We start from the raw sequence: 17519 nt of genomic DNA, 5'->3' as shown, positions 1-17519 counted from the left end.
GCTCAAGACATCTCAATATTTTTTACAACATAACTAGAACACGTTGGAGGGATAGATACATATCACAGAGAATGCTACTTCTTTGGAATCGCCTTTCTGTCCACATAAGACAAGGTACTTCTCTTATGCTGTTCATACGTAATCTTGATGAATGGATGGGTAACCACAAATTCACCTCTGGTTTAACATCCTTCTCCCTCAGGGATAGGGGCAACACGTAAATATTCTGCCTGTCTATAGGTTATTCATACTTACAATAAAATGGATTAAATACTTGGAAAATATGGCTAGGATTCTAAAGATCCTCAAGGATCAATAAAGTAGTAGTAACCTTTGAACCTATACACAATATCAGGAAAAAGTTGTTATCTACGTTTAAAAACAACAACTTGCCTTACATACATCACAAAAATTGCTATAAATGTGTGTGATAATAAGGAAACAACAATGAATTTTCTATTTGTTCACTATGCTGCCCTTTATACAGTAAAATACCCTTTGTTAAAACTGACTCATTGAATTTGTATTTGAATAACCAGTTGGTTGAAGCCCATTTGATCAGAAATAGCTAACTAAACACAGCTTTTAAAAGTTTTATATTCTGTAGGTCTTTTTGCTCCCATGCAGGATAGTCCATTTACCCCCCCCCCCCACCTTGTACAGGTCACTATGAGGTTACCACATTTTGGAGATATTTGTCTGACTGTGGCATAGAGGAATGGAGCTGTGATTGTGACCCAGACAATCTGGGAATCAATTAATGGGCTAAGCACTGGTGAAGCTGGCTGAGGAGAGGTGGGGGGTAAACAGCCAATATCACCCCCCCCCCCCCACAGGGAGAAGGGCTGAAGTACAGCCTGCCTGTAGGTCAAACCACAAATGTTTATCTTATGCAAAAGGATGCATGGGGGTGTGCATGCCAAGGAGAGCATTACTGTCTGGGGGGCATTCCAGCTTTGCAGAAGTGAGCACCCATATAGGAGTCTAACATAATTGACACTGCACCGTGTCAGCTAGCCAAAAGGAGAAGGGGTTAGTAGAAAAAGAGAACATTTCCTGAATCTCTACTGCATGACACTCATACTTTCCGGCTCTTGCCTCCTGTGTTTGGTGACCTCGGATGCTAGGAAGTGGAGGGAATGAAGTATGGGGTCCCTCTAGTTGAGAGGGGAGCGTGAACACTCCTCATAAAAAAGTTATAATTTTGAAATTTTTTGAAAGGGCCATCCACATCCATTTGGATAATCTGGTTAAAATCCATCTGATCAGATCATTCCCGACTCAGATGACTGAGCAGCAGTAATAGGTTCATAGGTTCTAGGCTATTGACCCTGGGGCCTATACAAGCCCAGCCAAAAAGGTACCCTGGCTTTTCCCACCCAAGAAAATTATTTTCCTGTGTCACTTTTGAGCAGAGCCACAGAAGTGATCCCCGGGGTGAATTTCCTATTTCCCATCCAGCCACCAAGATTTTTCTTGAAGAGTGCTAATGAGGAGCTTTGTTTGATATAGATAGGTAGTTTATTCCAGAGTATGGGAAGTCTCTGGGACAGGAATCTATCCCTCTGGCTTGTTCTGTTTATTGTGGTGACAAGGTTTAGGTTCATAGAGTGTGTAGCTTGGAGGGATTGGAATTTCTTTAAGTGGAGCATGTCCAACAGCTCTGGGTTTGACATAGCTTTGTATGTTAGGCAGAGATCACCTCTGAGTAGGCGATATGTGACAGAGTAAAGCTGGAGTTTTTTGAGACGGTCTGCGTAGGGCATCTGTTTAAGGCTGGTAATCCTCTTTGTGAGGTATTGCTGAGGCCTTTCCAGTTGTTGTAGATATCTTGTGAGGTACATACCAAAAGGGGTGTTGTACTCTATAATGGGTTTAATGAGTGATGAGTAGAGGGGAACAATGACCTCTTTTTTTCTGGATGAGAAACCTTTTGTGATGAGGTGTGCCATGTAGAAGGATTTCCTGACTACTGTGGCGATGTGATTATCAAAGGAAAGACTACTGTCCATTTGTTTCCCAAGGTCTCTTATCACACTTTCGGTGTTAAGTATACTACTGCCTATGTTGTAGTTCATGGGTGCAGAGTTTTTACCAAAGGGGGTGACAATGCACTTTTTGGCATTGAGCTTGAGGCCATGGCTTTGACACCAGGCATCTGTCTCAGTGAGGCCCTTTTGTAGGATGTCCACATCATTAGGAGTTTCAATTATGGCTCCTAGTTTGCAGTCATCTGCGAACTTCATTAACCAAAGACCTTCTGTGTTAGCCTGTACTTCAGAGAAGTAGATACCAAACAGGAGAGGACCCAGGACTAAACCCTGTGGTACTCCACTTGTCACTGGTCTGAAGTCAAATTTGGAGTCTGCTATTTTCACAGTGTGGGTTCTGTCAGTGAGCCAGTTGACAACCCGTCTTGTGACATAGGGATTTATACCTAGTTTAGTGAGTTTATCTATAATTCCAGAGTGGGGGATGATGTTGAAAGCCTTGGTGAGATCTAGATAGGCTGTGTGAACCACCTTCCCTTGTCTATGGCTTTCGTGACTGCTTCAAAGAAGTCTATCAGGTTTAGGAGACATGATCTGCCTTTTACAAACCCGAACTGGGTGGGGTCTAGAGTTTGGAGATTACCAATGTCATTGTTTATAAGTTCCATGATGATACGCTCCATAGCCTTGCAGACCAGGCTCATCAGCCTAATGGGGTGGTAGTTCCCGGGGTTCATGGTGGCTCCTCCTTTGTGGAATGGGATAACCATTGATGTGTGCCATTCAGCATGCACAAAACCTGAGGTGAGGCTATGATTGAACATGGTACTTGGGTGGGGTGCCAGTTCGTTCTGTAGTTTGTGTAGAATGCAGTCTGGGATGTTGTCTGGTCCCATGGATGCTGTGTTCTTGACTTTGGAGAGTGTGATTTTTACCTGTGCTGCTGTGATTACAGGAACTTTGCATCCTTCCGGTATAGAGATGGGCCCCTTAGGGGGTGAGAGAGCGGTAAAGTTAGCACTGAACCTATCTGCCAGGATGTTGGCAATATCAGTTGGTTCTATATATTTAGTGCCATTGTGCTGTAACTCAGAGCAGATATGAGTGTTGCCATTGAGATTCTTGACATAGCTATAGAATGCTTTGTGGTTGTCTTTAGAATCAGTGGTGATTTTGTTTTCGTAACTAGCTTTGGAGGATTTTATCAGGGATCACAGCTTCTTGCTGAGGCTGACCAGGGAGCTCCACCCTTCATGGGATTTTACTCTCTTTTGCAACAGTTTCTTCCTTCTGTTGTACAGTTTGTTTATGGCAGGGGACCACCAGATCGGCTTCCTTTTTTTGGAGGATAGCGTCTTGGTTCTGTTTGAGATAGCATGATCCATGCACTCATGTAAGTGCTTATAAAGTGCAATTGTGTAGGATTCAGTAGTCGTAACTGTATTGTCCATCTGCATGGGTGTCATGAAGTTCACCACTTCTGTCTTAAGAAGCATGAAGTTGGCTTTGGAGAATTTTTTTACCATAGTTTCCTTAACGGGGGGGGGGGGGGTTGGGGGCAGGATGTGGATATCTAGGGTGATTAGCTTATGGTCTGATCGGACCAATGAGGTGTTGACTTCAGGTGTGGAACACTGGTCACTCATATTGGTAATGACTAGATCTAGGATATTGTTGCCCCTGGTGGGGGTGTGGATAAGTTGATCCAGGGCATTGGAGTTTATGAATTCCAGAAAGCGTTGAGCGAAGGAGTTGGTACATGAGTAGTTTTCCCAGTTAATGGTGGGGTAGTTGAAATCGCCCATTATTAGGGTGTTTGGTTGTACCCTAATATTTTCCAGTACATTAAGAAAAGAGTAGTGGGAATCCTGGGGCATGGTGAGGGATCTGTAGCAAGCTACAATTTGGATTGCAGTTTTGCCCAGAGTTAGTTGCACTTGGATAACCTCGGATGCATTATGCTGAGCAACTAGCCTGCAGGTGTGGATATCCTTAATGAATATGGACAAACCTCCATCTTTGGTGTTCTGGTCCAGGTTACATGGCCGAAAAGTGTGGTATGAGTTATAGCCTGGTAGTGTAGGGGTGTTCTCTGGAGCCTTGAACTAGGTCTGAGTCACTGCACAGATTTTGATGTTCTCCATTTTAAGGAGTGCCTCGAGTGAGTGCATTTTGAGATTTAAACTTCTAGCATTGAGTAGCATCACCCTCAGTTTTTGCTTGCCTGTTCCTGTTACGGTGGTGAATTTGTCATTTGAACCTTACCTAAAGAATGTAATGTCACAACTGCGCCTTTGTTTCACTTCATGTAATTGTTCTTCAATAAACTAAGAATTCTCCATACATTTTAGCATATTTTTCCTCTGGTTCCATCTGAATCAAATCTGAATTTCCAAGTCTGCAGCCCAGTGCATTCTCACACAAAAGTTGTTGATGTGAGGGTTATATAACTCTCTCAAAATTTCTTGCTGAAGTCTGCAATCTGCATGTAAATCAAACTTATTGCATTCTTATGTACTAAATACTTGATTTTATTTATACTGTAATTTATAACTTGTGTGTAAAATATGCCAACACTTAATGATTGCAACTAGTTCTACTCTGTGTCTCCCCATAAATGTATCTGGGCTTTCCTTGGCAACAAATGAAAAAAAAAATAATTTAGTGAAGTCTGATATGAGAGATACAGAAATATGTATGCATACCTTTCTTCTGGTCCATGACTGTCCTGTATAGAAGAGAAAAACTGTTACTTTCAAAAACAGCATGTAGTATTAATCAAATGTAATTACAAACATCTTTCTTATATGTACAGACAAAAAGATTCAGCAGGAGCAATACAGCAAGGTAAGTTATTGTGATACATAAAATACCCAGTTAAGTTACTCAGATATATGAGGCACCCTCCATCCTTCCCCAACCCCTTTTCCGCACATGTGGTCTGGCATTATTTCAACAGTGACAGTCTCTAGAGCCAAGGTTTACACCACCAGGTGTCTAGCCCTGCCCCAGTAGTTCTTCTGCACCATACTCACACCTTTGGCCAATTTAGAGTGTCTAATCCACCTACTGCTTGTGAATGGAATGTGGGAGAAAAACAGAGCACCCTGAGAAACCCCAAGTGAACACACAGAGAACATGTAGACTTTGCACAGAAGGCATCCCAGCCAAGAGTTGAACCAGGGAACCTCTTGCTGTGAGGCAACAATGCTGTCCACTGTGCCGTCCTGCAGATATGCCATACCAAGGTAAGTTATTGTGATACATTAAATATGAAGTTAAGTTACTGAAATATATGAAATACCAACGTAAGTTATTTTGACACATTAAATACGAAGCTAAGTTACTGAGATACATGAGACACCACAGTAAGTTATTGCGATACATAAAATACCAACTTAAGTTACTGAGATACAGGAAATACCAAGGTAAGTTATTCTGACACATAAAATTCCAAGGTAAGTTAGTGATACATGCTAAAATGTTATAAAAGGGGGTGCAGCATCCAACATTGGGCCGTGAGGCATAACCATATCTTGTAATAGGTTCATAGGTTAGTACTAAGCTAACTGCTCTTGCAAGCCATTTTAAGGCTAGCCAATTATCCCTTGTGAGACTCAAACCCTGCACCTTGTATTTGTAAGGCAAACACCTTAACCATTAGGCAATCACCCATTTTGATCATTCTGTTTTACTGAAACTGGATTCATATGGAGTACTTTTGAACATGCACCCCTGGAAAAGCAGTAAATTTACTTCAGGGGCTACTCTCAAACATCAGGTATTATGGTGGGTTCCTCATGTTCCCTTTCTTTTTTTGTTTTATTGATATTTGATAACCGTTTCAGACACAGGCCAGGGTACACGAGTGAATGCAAAGTTTGTGCAAACATACACAAATTGTGTATTTTGTGTCATGCATTCATCCATATGTTAATATTATATAATGTGTAAATTTCCTATTACCCATCCAAAGATCCAAGATGTACTTGAATAAGGACATGATGAACTTTGTTTTATGTGGATAGGGAGTTTGTTCCACAGCAGTAGTATCTTCTGCAAGATATACTTGCCCCTCCAAACTGTTCTGTTGGTGTTGCAGAAGAGATTTAGCTCCCTGGACTAGTACATATGATGCCATTTGACTTGTTGATGTGAATATTTACCCATTTTTCATGCATATACACACACAGGTTAACACAGAGTGCTTGCTGCGTGATTTATTTACATTGTAAATTTTAGATTACGTTAATGAGTATGTTCAGACATGATATGCACACCAACACTCACAAAGTGCTTACAGTGTAGCGTCATTTTCAGATATGTTCAGTACTGAAAGTTCCAGTTCAAATCAGGATCCTCCATGGTGGTGACAAAGCCGGGGAATGCTGTTGGAGGGTGGGTAACAATAAAGTTTAGATCACCATTGATTTAGTGAAGGAGAAGCAAGTTACAGTTTGGGCAAGAACAGTTTAGAGTTTAGCTCTAAAATCCTGAAAGTTTGAAACACTCTTGCATTGGCAGGGAGGTTGCTCTATGACTTTGGTGCAAGGACTGATAAGGCATTCTCAGATTTATATGGCATGTTTGCTCTCTAAATGTTAGAGGTATTACTACTGCTTGACCTGAGTTTATAGGCTCAGTAGGATTATAAATCTGATGGAAAGTTGTGAAGCTGATAATGAATGGCTTTGAATATGGTGGAGAAAAAGTTTAGATTTTTCCTTGCTCTAAATGGGACCAATTTGTTTAACAGAGGGAGATGCACATTTTTTTTGTGGGTGGTGATTAAAAGATTAATCTCTAGATGTAGTTTGAAGTATGAAGGTCAGAGAGAAATTTTCCTGAAGGAGTAAAACACAAGCAGTCTCATATTCCAGTGTGTCTCTTGCAATATTGTAAACTTCTCCAATGCAAGGAGAAAGAACAAATAAGAAATGGATAGAAAAGGAAGACAAACCTACTACAACAAGCATGATGGTTCTACCTGAGCAGAGCCCTGCCTCTAGGCATCATGTCCCCCACTGAGTACTTGGTAGAAATGTGAACATTAGACCAAGTAATATCTGTAGAAAGATCCTCCCAAGAAACAGCAGATATGAAGGACTCGGATGTGGTCATAGCCTTGGCAGAATGAGCCTTATATGTTTTAGGTAAAGGTTTATTATGCTTACTGTAAATGGAAAAGGTGTTTGTGATGAAAAGTACCACATTTATGAGCCCGAGAATAGCATGACAAATGTTACAAAAAAGGGAAGATTAAGTGTAAGACTGCAGTATCTTTGAGTATCCTCATAACAGTGATGTTGGAGTTAAGTATAAGGGGGATGTGGGGGAGGTGTGAGGGACCAAAGCTCCATTCATAGTGCTTTAATAGCCGTACAGCAGGGTTTGAGCTGGACTGTTTCCAGTCTAAACAGCACTTTATTTTTGAATCTGCAGGCCTCACAGTTATATTTATGACAGAAAACTGATGAAAATGAAACGCTTCTTAAATTAGTTATCAGGTCCAGTCTAGTAACATTTTGCCCATGTCTGCCTTTCGCAGACATAACAAAGAGCTGCTGGCCTGTCTTAAATGCCTTGGTTTTTCCAAATAACGTCTACGATATCTGCAGACACCTTGAAAATGAATACATTGTTTACCCTCTTTTTAAAAAGTAGGATACAGTATTGGCACATGAAAGCATTATTTCATATTATTAAAGAGAATCTTATTAGGAATGATTCTAGAATTTTTTTTTCTATCTGTCCTGTGAAAAACCATGAATGGCGTTTCTGAAGAGAGTGTGTTGGTTTGAAATTCTTCTGTCTGCAGTTACTACCAAGAGAAGTAAGGTCTTATAAGGCAGTCATTTCAACCTGCACGTACTGGCAGCCAGCAGTGGGTTTGTAAATAAATATTTACAAAATGAAGTTCCAGTCCCAAGAAGGAACCATTAACATACTTGACGCTTCTAGTGAAAAACTATTCAAGAAAGAGGTTGAGAAGTTCTTCTGCTGCATGCTGCAGAGTTTTCTAGCCAATGTGAAATCTGGATCCCCTCTGTTGAGAAACAGAAAAATTAATGAGGGATGATGATCTCAGATGGGGTAGAGTCAGCATTTCAGTGCAGTGTTTGTAGAACACTTTTACTGAACGAATGGAGAAAACTCTCACCACTTTGCAGCACTTACAGTAGAACAGTTTTTGGGTATGCTACCTGAAGTTACCCCGGAGAATGCAGGCAAGCATTTTCCTTGTGTAGTAGCACAAGTTACCCCTACTGCTGGAGACCATCTAAGCATGTAAGCAATGGAGTAACTGATCGAACACCATTTTTCAAATCATTTACCAAATATGGGTGGTATAAGGATGGGCCCGCAGTCAGTGGCAGAAGATTGGTATAACAGGCATTCACTCAAGCATAAAAATTGTGCGTGGTGTTGGGGGCATACACACACACACACACACACACACACACACACACACACACACACACACACACACACACACACACACACACACACGTGTGCTTGTGTACCGATGGATCCAAGTGGCCTCCAGTTTGAGCCATTAGACCTTCTACAAGCGTAAAATCTCCAGGAAGCTTTTGCAGTATATTTACATTGTTACTCTATTATTATTATTATTATTATTATTATTATTATTATTATTATTATGATTATTATTTCTCAGTGAGAAGAATGCATAATACTACTCTTTGAAAAGATGGCCACCCCTGGAAATTAACACAGTAATAAAAGTAGACTCAGTCATCAGGAATGTGGGAATGCATGTTGACAGTAACCTGACTTTTGATCACCATGTGTCTAATGCGGTGAGACAGTTAGGGCAAAAGATATACAAGGGCACCCTAAGCAGAGAATTTCATTTTAGAAAAGCTATAAAAGAGCAGCTTTATAACAACAAGATCCCTTCACACCTTATATAAAATAATAAAGCACTAGGAGCCGACAACCAGTCTGTCTAAACCAGCCTAAATTAAGCTTATAACTGTGCCTGAGATATTTAAATTGCACGAGACTCTGAGATGATAATGTTTTCAAACAATTCTGTCGCATTTAAAATCTTCCTCTCATGGACTGCAGCATTCTTCCATAAACTTTCACGACAATCAGTTTGGAAACACTTTTAACATTTCTACTTGTACAAAACCTGAGACATTCAGTACGAGGCAAAAATAACATTTTAATAAAGGACACCCACTCTGTAAGCATATGCTGTGTGCTTTTCCCTTGTACAGGAGGTTTCAAGAATTGATTCATTCTCTTTCCGTGTTGGCTGGATGTGCAGTCTGTCATCCTTGAGACAATAAATGACATCTCAATCAGCTAGTAAAGGGAAGGAGGAAGGAGCTACTTGTTGTTTGGAAAATATGGGCCGGGCTGATTATCCCTTCAGAAGACCAAAATCCAAAGGTGATTCAATTAGAAAGATAACAATGGCAGAAATAATGCAAATATTCAGCAACAAACTACTTACTCAGATTGTAGGACTGCACATCCAAGTAATATGCAAAAGCCCTGAAACTAACGGCAAGGAACCCTGATGTGTGCAGTTGTTGAAAGCAGTGTTAAATATTTTTTCTGATAGGAATTCTGGGTCTCTGCCAGAAAGTTCAGTTTTGTTGAGTGTCCATAAAGTACAAGAGTCATTCGGTCATTAACTAGCTAAAATGGGATAGAATAATCATTTCAGTAAATATACTGATCGTTAGTTAGACTGGTATATTTTATAAGTGGGAGAAACAAGTAAATAGTTTTTTCCTCCTCCTGTTTTTGCTTTTTCTAAAGGTGACTATTCTAGATGAAAGTCCCACACATAGCAAGTTTTCTATTCACGTTCTTTAGTATCACTGAGAAAAAAGCAAATTGTAGTAAGTTTACAAGTACAGAAAAAAAAATATCACTTGGATTATCCTGTGTCCACTAATGTGTTCTCACTACTAAAGTCCTTCATTGTTTGAAGATGCTTTAGTGTAAATCTCAGCAAGTCTCCTATCAAAGCTGCATTGGTAAACTGGCATGCTCTTGGAGGGTTCCCTTCAGTATCCAATGATTCTTTTAAACTGGTTCCCCAGTAGTAAGAATGCTCTGCTTAATAAATCTGTCATTAGGGGAAGAATGAAGCTTATTTTAGGACAAAAAACTGGTTACTGGCACAATGATAGATTTGTGGCCTAGAGATATAGAAGTGTGAGGAAAGAAAGACATATATAGTCTAAAATGTTGTCTTAGGGAAAAAGCAAAGGAAAGGCGACACAAAGTCGCTAGATACTGGGGGAACTCAAAGGGACGAGGCCTAAAGCAGACGAAAACGGCTTCATCTTATCCTCCCACAATGGACAGAAATGCTCAAGATAAAATTAAAGAAATGCATTATGGGTGATTTTCTTGTAGTACAATCTAATTTATCCCTTTCTAGAACACCCCAGAATAAAATTCTGTGGAAATACTTGTTCAAGCACCTATTAGTTCTGACTTGTACCCCAGAAACCATCCTTCTGAGAGAAACAGTAGAGAGAACCACGGTAAAAAATTTCTCCAAAGCCAACCTCATGCTTCTTAAGACAGAAGTGGTGAACTTCATGACACCCATGCAGATGGACAATACAGTTACAACTGCTGAATCCTACACAGATGCACTCTATAAGCACTTACACGAGTGCATGGATTGTGCTATCCCAAACAGAACCAAGACGCTATCCTCCAAAAAAAGTAAGCCAATCTGGTGGTCCCCTGCCATAAACAAACTGTACAACAGAAGGAAGAAACTGTTGCAAAAGAGAGTAAAATCCCATGAGTGGAGGAGCTCCCTGGTCAGCTTCAGTAAGAAGCTCTGATCCCTCATAAAATCCTCCAAAACTAGTTATGAAAACAAAATCACCACTGATTCTAAAGACAACCACAAAGCATTCTATAGCTATGTCAAGAATCTCAATGGCAACACTCAGATCTGCTCTGAGTTACAGCACAATGGCACTAAATATACAGACCCAACTGATATTGCCAACATCCTGGCAGATAGGTTCAGTGCTAAATTTACCCCCCTCTCACCCCCTAAAGAGCCCATCTCTATACCGGAAGAATGCAAAATTCCTATAATCATGGCTGCACAGGTAAAAACCACACTCCCCAAAGCCAAGAACACAGCATCCATGGGACCAGACAACATTCCAGGCTGCATTCTACATGAACTACAGAACAAACTGGCACCCCACCTAAATACTATGTTCAATCATAGCCTCACCTCAGGCTTTGTTCCACTGAATGGCGCACAGTGACGGTTATCCCACTCCACAAAGGGGGAGCCACCACGGATCCCGGGAACTACTGCCCCATTAGCCTGATGAGCCTGGTCTGCAAGGCCATGGAACGTATCATCATTGAACTTATAAACAAAGACATTGGTAATTTTCAAACTCTGGACCCCACCCAGTTTGGGTTTGTAAAAGGCAAATGTGTCTCCTAAACTTGATAGACTTCTTTGAAGCAGTCACCAAAGCCATAGACGAGGGTAAGGTGGTTCACACAGCCTATCTAGATTTTGCCAAGACTTTTGATACCATCCCCCACTCTAGAATTATCGATAAACTCACTAAACTAGGTATAAATCCTTATGTCACAAGATGGGTTGCCAACTGGCTCACTGACAGAACCCACACTGTGAAAGTAGCAAACTCCAAATCTGATTTCAGACCAGTGTAAAGTGGAGTACCACAGGGTTCAGTCCTGGGTTCTCTCCTGTTTGGTATCTACTTCTCTGAAATACAGGCTAACACAGAAGGTCTTTGGCTAATGAAGTTCACAGACGACTGCAAACTAGGAGCCATAATCAAAACTCCTAACGATGTGGACATCCTACAAAAGGGCCTCACTGAGACAGATGCCTGATGTCAAAGCCATGGCCTCAAGCTCAATGCCAAAAAGTGCATTTTCATCCCCTTTGGTAAAAACTCTGTACCCATGAACTACAACATAGGTGGTAGTATACTTAACACTGAAAGTGTGATAAGAGACCTTGGGATACAGGTGGACAGTATTCTCTCCTTTGATAATCACATCACCACAGTAGTCAGGAAATCCTTCTACGTGGCGCACCCCATCACAAAAGGTTTCTCATCCAGAAAAAAAGAGGTCATTGTTCCCCTCTACTCATCACTTATTAGACCCATTATAGAGTACAATGCCCCTTTTGGTAGGTACCTCACAAGACATCTACAACAACTGGAAAGGCCGCAGAAATACCTCACAAAGAGGATTACCAGCCTCAAACAGATGCCCTACACAGACCGTCTCAAAAAACTCCAGCTTTACTCCATCGCATATCGCCTACTCAGATGTGATCTCTGCCTAACATACAAAGCTATGTCAAACCCAAAGCTGTTGGACATGCTCCACTTAAAGAAATCCCAATCCCTTTGAGCTACATGATCTAGGGAACTAAACCTTGTCACCACAATAAATAGAACATGCCGGAGGGATAGATTCCTGTCCCAGAGACTTCCCATACTCTGGAATAAACTACCTATCTATATCAAACAAACTCCTCATTAGCACTATTCAAGAAAAATCTTGATGATTGGATGGGAAATAGGAAATTCACCCCGGGGATCACTTCTGTGGCTCTGCTTGACAGGGGCACAGGAAAAAAAATTTCTTGGGTGGCGAAAGCCAGGGTACCTTTTTGGCTAGGCTTATATAGGCCCTAGGGCCACTAGCCTAGTACCTACCTATGAACATATGAACCTATGAACGTATGTTAACAAAGGTGGGATAGTAGGAGGGAAGGGTAACACTGAATGTGACAAATGACAAGGTGTGGGTGGGACTATGCATGGGAAAGACTGGGAGTGTGGATGACACAAGAAAGAAATACTGAGAGGAAATGGCAGGTGGAAATTGTGTTTTAGGGTACAAAAAGATGCTGGGGCATGTGGTGGTCATAAGACAGACAAGGATGCTCCGGTGTGTGTGGCAATTCTTATTGGAGGATAGTATTGTATAGCACAAACAGCCTGACAAAAATGTGCAAGTTTCACACATTTACACTACTAGATGGGATAGATGTAACAGTGGAAAAAAAACACTGATAAACATCAGGACAGGGGACATATGACTGCTAGGGTTCCACATATTCAGCAATAATAAATCAGGGAAGGAGATGGGATGGCGGTCCTGTATGTGTGGAGGGAGATTGAATGCCATGTGCTACAGCACAGAGCTGGAGACAGCTAAAGGTAATGCCAGTTACATGGCAGTTACAGGGAAAGGGATAGAGTGTAACATGGGTGGAGTGACTCTACATGGTGTGAGGTTAGAAGAAGAGAGGTTAAATGAGAACAAAGTTAGAAAATGCTAAGGAAAATGTCAGATTGTGAGGAGTAATTTTAATCTATTTATAAGTGAGTGGAGAATTCCTACATTGTGCATCTGGGATGAAAAGCAAAACAGTGCAGATAATGTAATAGGAAGTGGCCAGTCTGTACTTTGTAGAGTTATTTAAGAAGGGAAGGATATTATATACTGTGTTATGTAGTGTGGGTAGGCTGTATGGTGTGGAGGTAATGGCTTTTCTGGGGAGTGGAAATCATGCATTTGTTTTATTTTTCTTTTCTGGTTCAGTATTAGGAGAAGAACTGACAATTACAATCCAAGAAGGCTTGTGTAGAGTAACACAGGGTGAATTATGCAAAACCTGGAAGATTGGAGGGGACATCTTGCACTGTTTTAGGTGTTAATTTTGTGTGGGGGGTCATTAAAATTGAGAGTATCTTTAAAAGGAAATGGAAATACAGAAGAAGTAAGAGACCTCAGCGGTTTAATGATGAAAATAAGGTGGTATACAAGAAAAATGATAAAGTATGCAGGGAGTAGAAATGGAAGGGGTCCTATTAAGGAAGAAAATAACGCAAAGAGTTGAGGAGAGGGGTTACAGGGATGTAAGGAAACAAAAGCAAGCATGAAAAAACAACTGGCATTGGGAAGAACGCATTTTATCAGATGTTTATGGGAGATGATGAAGATGATTGCTTTGTTAGGAGGTTTAAGATAACAAAGTAGGAGTGCTGAGATCCTAGATGACTTCTCTGGATTGGTTTTGTAATGGAAAATGGAGGGATGGTAGGGCTCATTTGTTGCTTTAAAGTAATGTATTTCTTGGGGAGGTTGATATTGGCCGAAGTATGGTGGGGTTCTGCACATGGGCTACGATAATCTTAGTACAGCATATAAGCTCCATGGGGGACTAGGGATTAAGAATGTTGCTCTTAAAATAGATTAACCATGTGCCTTGGCATTTAAGACTTTTGAATCATAAAAAGGTAGTGTTAGCAGCCAGTGTGTATGGCTAACGAAATAAAGTGTGAATTATTAGAGGGGTTGACTCTAGGGATAGGGAAGTGATTCTGGCCTTGTACAGTGTATCAAACATATTGATGAATGGAGAGACAGAAGTCATGCTTGACTGTTGCAGCATATCTGCCTATTTCTACATCACTGCAGACCACTTACAGACCACCAGTAGCTCTGAACTGACACGCCACATGACCAAGGCTTGGTGTATGAAGCTAGCAGATTTCCAGATGATAGATAGGATGCCGATGGTGGCAATGGCAATACTGAAGGTGACCCTGCCTGTCCTGGAATTCTGGAAAGATGTAGGTATGATGATGACCATTCTTGGAATACTGGAGAAAAGTAGGTAGAATTCTGGGTTCTGCGCAGGCAAAACTGAATGTAGCCCCCTGAATGCCTTGTAATACTGGGGAGATGTTGAGTTGTGTGGTCTGTGGCACAGGACCGTGGACATCATTGCTTATCCAGGAGTAATGTGGAGAAGTAGTAGGATATTGAATTGTGTGGTCTGTAGCACAGGACCGTGGACATCATTGCTTATCCAGGAGTAATGTGGAGAAGTAGTAGGACGTTACAGAAGGCAGAACTGAAAGTCGCCCAGACTCTCCAGGAATACCAGAAATGGTTGACGATTACAAGGCCGAGGCTTGGAAGCTCGACCTGAACAAGTCTGAATATAGAATACTCATTTTCAGAATACTGAAGCCCAACAATATTGAAGCCCAACTTTGTCTGTCTTCCAGACCCATGTTAGCACTTGTTCCTGGGTCTGGAGCAGTGGAATGTTTTGCAATTCAAGGTTTTGGTTGGTGTCATAGTGCTCTTGTGTTACTTTAAAGTATAGGTTTTGGAAGAAATTGATATTGGCTCAAGGATGGTGGGTTTCGGTACATGGGCTATAATGATGTATCTTCAGTCTTCCATGTTTTTGGGGTCCATTTTGGTAACTCTGGTAGCTGTGCTTCTGAGCGTCAACCTTATAATAGAAACACAATCAGAAATATTTAGGTAGGATGGTGGAGTCTGCACAGATGGAACTGTCTAGAAATACTGGTAAGATGTAGGTAGGAACTGGGGTCTGTAAATCCTGAACTGGGAGCAACCCTGCTTAAACTCACTAAAGAATTTGAAATCCTGATAGGGGAACTACTTTTTAAGAAATACGGAAGTTTCTTTTAAAAAGATCCTTTTTTTCAAAACTGCAATCAGAGCTATTACAAGTAGTAACACTGTAAAGATTTCATACAGTTAGGAAAGTCACAATATCTTTTTGCTTCACCTGTATCTGAATTCTGGCAGGAAATTTTTCCGTGAACATTTTCTCCTTTTCAATGATCTTCAGGTTTTCTTTCATCACTCCCAAAATCTGTCGTTCTTCATTCTTTAGCTTCTGAATCACATGTTGTTGTTTCTCAAGGAGAAAATGGTGAAGCAAATAAAACTGAGAGTCGACAAACTCCTGCACGTTTCTGACCTTTTCCTGGAATCAATATTAATGTCAGGATCAGAAATACATGAATTTGTTATTAAAAATTTCAAACATTTACCAAGAAAAATTAAAAGGCACAATAAACAGGCAATTATGCAAACAGGGTAGCCTATAGCATCTCCTTTCAACATAATTAAGTATCCTATCATGATAAGGGTGTCTAGTTCTATATGTTCCTTTGTGCATGGATGAGGTATGTGTGCTGCAGTACATGAATAAGGATATATATGTATAGTGTGTGTGTGTGTGTGTGTGTGTGTGTGTGTGCGTGTGTGCGTGCATGTGTGCATGCTCCTTTGTGCATAGGTAAAGTATGTGTGCTGCTGTGATACGAGTTAGGGGTATATATGTACACTTGTGTATGTGCGTGTATGCTTCTTTGTGCATGGATGACGTACATATGCTTCAGTATATGTGTGTGTGTGTGTGTGTGTGTGTGTGTGTGTGTGTGTGTGTGTGTGTGCTTTCCTTTGTGCATGGGTGATGTATGTGTGCTGTGATACATGAGTTAGGGGTATATATGTACACATTTGTGTGTGTGTGTGTGTGTGTGTGTGTGTGTGTGTGTGTGTGTATGTTCCTTTGTGCATGGTGGAGGAATGTGTCCTCTGGTACATGAGTTAGGGGTATACATGTATACCTGTGCATTTGTGTGTGTCTGTTGGTATATCTGTATTCCTCTGTACATGGGTGAGGCATGTGTTCCTCAGTACATGAGTAGGGGTGTATATATATATATATAAATAAATATATATATATATATATATATATATATATATATATATATATATACACACGTGTGCATGTGTGTGTGTGTGTGTGTGTGTGTGCTAGTGTGCACACGAGCTTGTATGTTGTATGTGTGTGTGTGTGTCTGAGCATACATAAGTTGCCTTAGTTTCCATTTTTTGACAGACTCGCTCAGAATCCTTCATTGCTTACATTTTAGGATGTGCATGTCTTACTACAAACACCCACAGTACTGGAAGGAAAACTCACAGATGTATTCCACTGGTACTAAATACCCTTCTGAATGTTACCACAGGCCAAGTGAATAATCCATAAAAAGGGGAATTTAGTACGTGGGTGAGACCCAAACTATACAGCAACAGTGCTGGCTGAGAAGGGTGACCACCAGCAGCAGACACAGTATTTTTGCTGCAGTTTCCTTCATTAGCTGGATATGCAAGATATCATGTAGCAGGACCAGTGTCTTTCCTTTCAGTGTACTTTGAGTCCCTTTTGCATACGACAAAGGTTGGGAACATGTGCAAATGATTCAGCTAAAACTATTAGGCTAAACTATTAGCACATAAGTACTTGTCCTGACAGAGTATCCATGTCCTGCTAAATGACTGTGGTGAGTCTATGTCTGACCTTGGAATAGCAGCAGAAAATACAAGTACCTCTCCTCTATGCAAAGTCCTGTATAGTTCACCTATTGGTGACATTTCAGTGCCAAAATACATACCTAATTATACACAGAAAATCATTATCTCCTCCTAAGTATTTGCTTTTCAAAAAAGCATTATAAAGCTTACCTGTAGGTAACCTTTAAGAAATATTTATGTCACTATTTATTAATTGAACTGAGCTTGATAATTAGGTCAGCATGCCAGGGCAAAAATCCACTTTTTTTTTTTTTTTTTTTTTTACTTTTTAGCTTATTACTTTTGCTG

General features: G+C 40.7%; 1 protein-coding gene across 1 annotated transcript in view; it reads right to left on the bottom strand.

The window, feature by feature from the left end:
* LOC122814054 (zinc-binding protein A33-like) overlaps positions 1-17519 on the bottom strand; it is a 175740-nt gene that overhangs the window by 49165 nt on the left and 109056 nt on the right. The window contains exons 3-4 of the mRNA XM_044086663.1: positions 15631-15831; positions 4697-4719 (exon numbers count right to left, since the gene is read on the bottom strand). Coding sequence (XP_043942598.1) covers positions 4697-4719; positions 15631-15831 — 224 coding nt within the window. The remainder of the gene's footprint in view (positions 1-4696; positions 4720-15630; positions 15832-17519) is intronic.

The sequence above is a fragment of the Protopterus annectens genome, chromosome 10.part0, assembly GCF_019279795.1.
Source record: "Protopterus annectens isolate FY-2018-M chromosome 10.part0, PAN1.0, whole genome shotgun sequence".
Taxonomy (NCBI): Eukaryota; Metazoa; Chordata; order Ceratodontiformes; family Protopteridae; genus Protopterus; species Protopterus annectens.
The sequence above is the reverse complement of the archived record's forward strand: the minus strand, read 5'-3'. Positions and strand labels throughout refer to the sequence as shown.